The sequence below is a fragment of the Austrofundulus limnaeus genome, unplaced genomic scaffold (assembly GCF_001266775.1).
Source record: "Austrofundulus limnaeus strain Quisiro unplaced genomic scaffold, Austrofundulus_limnaeus-1.0 Scaffold483, whole genome shotgun sequence".
Lineage (NCBI taxonomy): Eukaryota > Metazoa > Chordata > Actinopteri > Cyprinodontiformes > Rivulidae > Austrofundulus > Austrofundulus limnaeus.
The window spans coordinates 277,862-280,483 of NW_013952885.1; the positions used below are offsets into that span (position 1 = coordinate 277,862).

Below are 2,622 nucleotides of genomic sequence, written 5' to 3' on the forward strand. Positions count from 1 at the left end.
TTTTGATATTGTATTTATTGTATGTAAAATTTGTATTTTTTTTTTCATTTTAACAGGAAATTATCATTTATGCTTATTGTAAATTGAAGAATATTTTCTTTGAATTAGTTTGTTCGTGAAAAAGGGGCAGAGATTATTATTCTTTGTTCTTCTGCTGCCTTTCATTTAATTTAATTTGTGATTTGTGTTTTTGTTGTTTGTTGAATTTGTGTTGTTTTTAAATGAATAAACTTTAAACTAAACTAAACTAAACTAAACTAAACTAAACTAAACTAAACTAAACTAAACTAAACTAAACTGCTTACTTAGCTGTTGCTACTAACACTTGTATTGAAGTGCTGGTACCCCCAGGTGCTGCCAATCAGGTGCCAATCATAAAATACAGTATATTGTAAAGAAGCATTGTTACAACAAACAAATAATCTACCAAACATGAATTTCCTTACTTTTTGTGCTAAATATGTGAACATAGCACTACATGGATTTAATATAGTACTCTTTATATGTGGTTTTTTTTTTTTTGCATACATACACTCTGATCATCATCGTCTCCCATCATGTGCTCAGCCACAAAGCGGACTCCGTCCACCGCCTCCTGGACATCAGTGGCCAAACTCGGGTTGTTTCTTTGCAGGAGGTCCTGGGTGGAGGTGAAGCCCCTGTAAAGGTAATCTGTAGGCTGCAAGTCCCCCTTCCTGTTTGTGTGGACGTGACCCATCGGTGAAGCAACATTTTTGTGTCCTGGGGTGGAGAAGGCAGAGTCAGAGGACAGGAGGGCCGATGAAGACAAAGTGAAGCCTGGTTTAGCAACCCCCAAAATGGCTCTCCTGGCTCGTAGACACCGCTGCTGCCGGAGTCTCTGACGTGCCGAGAAGTTGTGGGGGCGCCGCATGAAGAGCAAAGCAGGCAGTTTTACAAGAAATATCAACTTAACCCAGGAGGGCATGGTGTGGGTGCTTGGCGAGCGATGGTGCACATTGAGCACACACACACTAGTGATAATGGAGAAGGTCACCAGCACCATGGTGAACATCAGGTACTTGCCAATCAGGGGTACATCCAGGGACGTGGGAGGGACAATCTTTGAGATTAAAAGCAGGAAGACGGTGAGAGCCAGAAGGACCGAAATACAAAGGGTCATTTTTTCTCCACAGTCTGAAGGTAAATAAAAGACCAGGATGGCAAGAGAGGTGATCAGAACACACGGGATGATGAGGTTTATGGTGTAGAAAAGAGGCTTCCTCTTGATGATAAAGTCGTATGTAAGGTCCACGTACGTGGAATCTAGAGGGTTGACTGTTCGTCTGCCTGGCAGCGCCAGGATATCCCATTCCCCACTGGGGGTAAAATCATCCATACTGGCCACCTCAGACTTTAAGATCAGGTCGATCTCCGTGTGATCGTACGTCCACGAGCGAAACTTCAGGGTGCAGTTCTGCTGGTCGAAGGGGAAATGCTTGACTTCAATCTTACAGGCGCTTTTATAGATGGCTGGAGGAAGCCAGTTGACGCTGCCATTAAAAAGAACAATGGCGTTGGTGAAGACAGTGACCTCATATGTTCCATCAGCGCTGCAAAAAGGAGAGAAAAATTACCATTCCTTTGAGGCACGTGTTGTCCATAATAACTGTTGGTCAAACTAACATGAATACAGGAAAGGCTGAGACCCATATCATACCCTGGACTACTATACGAAGAAAACTACACAGATGATTTACTTTAAAAKTGTATAAACACTAAAAATGTCTTAAAATTAAAAAAGCTTACTTGTTGTACAGCACAATATCTGGAAGCCATATGTGTCTGGATGGAATACGCAGCTTGTCGATACCCTCATACTTTGCAGGGTCCCATGATAATCTGTAATCAATCCAGTGCTGGGGAGACAGAGAGGATCTGGTCATCAAGTCTTGGTTCTGATTTCGCCACACTTCCAAAATACCAATTTATTTTTAATTACATGCCTCATTATCAGTGAAATATATTCAAAACACCATTACAGGAGTAGCTTGTTCCACATTGGAAGAGAAAGAACAGACAGGGTTTAATTCAAGTTCAGGAGAAGGACATTTATGAAGACATGGGGGTTGTGGGAGACAAAGGAAATGTGAGCTTTTGTCACACTTACCTGAGTTAGCCAAACATTTGTGGTCATTATCTGTTCCCTTTCATTCTGAAAAGATACATATTAGGGGGAAAAAGTTATTAAATGCAGTTGCTTAGCTAGTTAAAAAAAGTAAAATGTGTTTATTCATCCCATTATGAGACCATTTAAGGTGGTAAGGTGGAGCAAGTAAGCTTTAAATTACGTATACAATCTGCAGTTAGCATTGAGTTGCTTTGACATTAGTGCTAAACTTCCAGTGTTTGATTTTAAAACAAAAATTGAATGATTAAAAAGTACACAGACCACTAATTCACCTCTGTTTATCTTTTAATRTACCGCCTCAAAAACATTTTCTTACACAGTTTTATGGTTTTGCAAACTTAAAACTTTTATTTGTGACAAATGGTCTAAATTTTTTAAGGGGTAATATCATGTAAAATCAACTTTTTTGAGTTTTATATCATGTTATAATGTTATACTCTCATAAAAAACATGCCCAAAGCCTTGCTTTGACT

At 39.6% G+C, this 2,622-nt stretch overlaps 1 protein-coding gene across 2 annotated transcripts in view; it reads right to left on the reverse strand.

Annotated features, from left to right (window-relative positions):
- chrnb4 (cholinergic receptor, nicotinic, beta 4 (neuronal)) overlaps positions 1 to 2,622 on the reverse strand; it is a 12,149-nt gene that overhangs the window by 2,035 nt on the left and 7,492 nt on the right. For both annotated transcript variants that reach the window (XM_014025545.1, XM_014025544.1), the window contains 3 exons: positions 2,129 to 2,173; positions 1,768 to 1,877; positions 533 to 1,571 (listed from right to left, as the gene is read on the reverse strand). In XM_014025545.1, the coding sequence (XP_013880999.1) occupies positions 533 to 1,571; positions 1,768 to 1,877; positions 2,129 to 2,173 (1,194 nt within the window). The remainder of the gene's footprint in view (positions 1 to 532; positions 1,572 to 1,767; positions 1,878 to 2,128; positions 2,174 to 2,622) is intronic.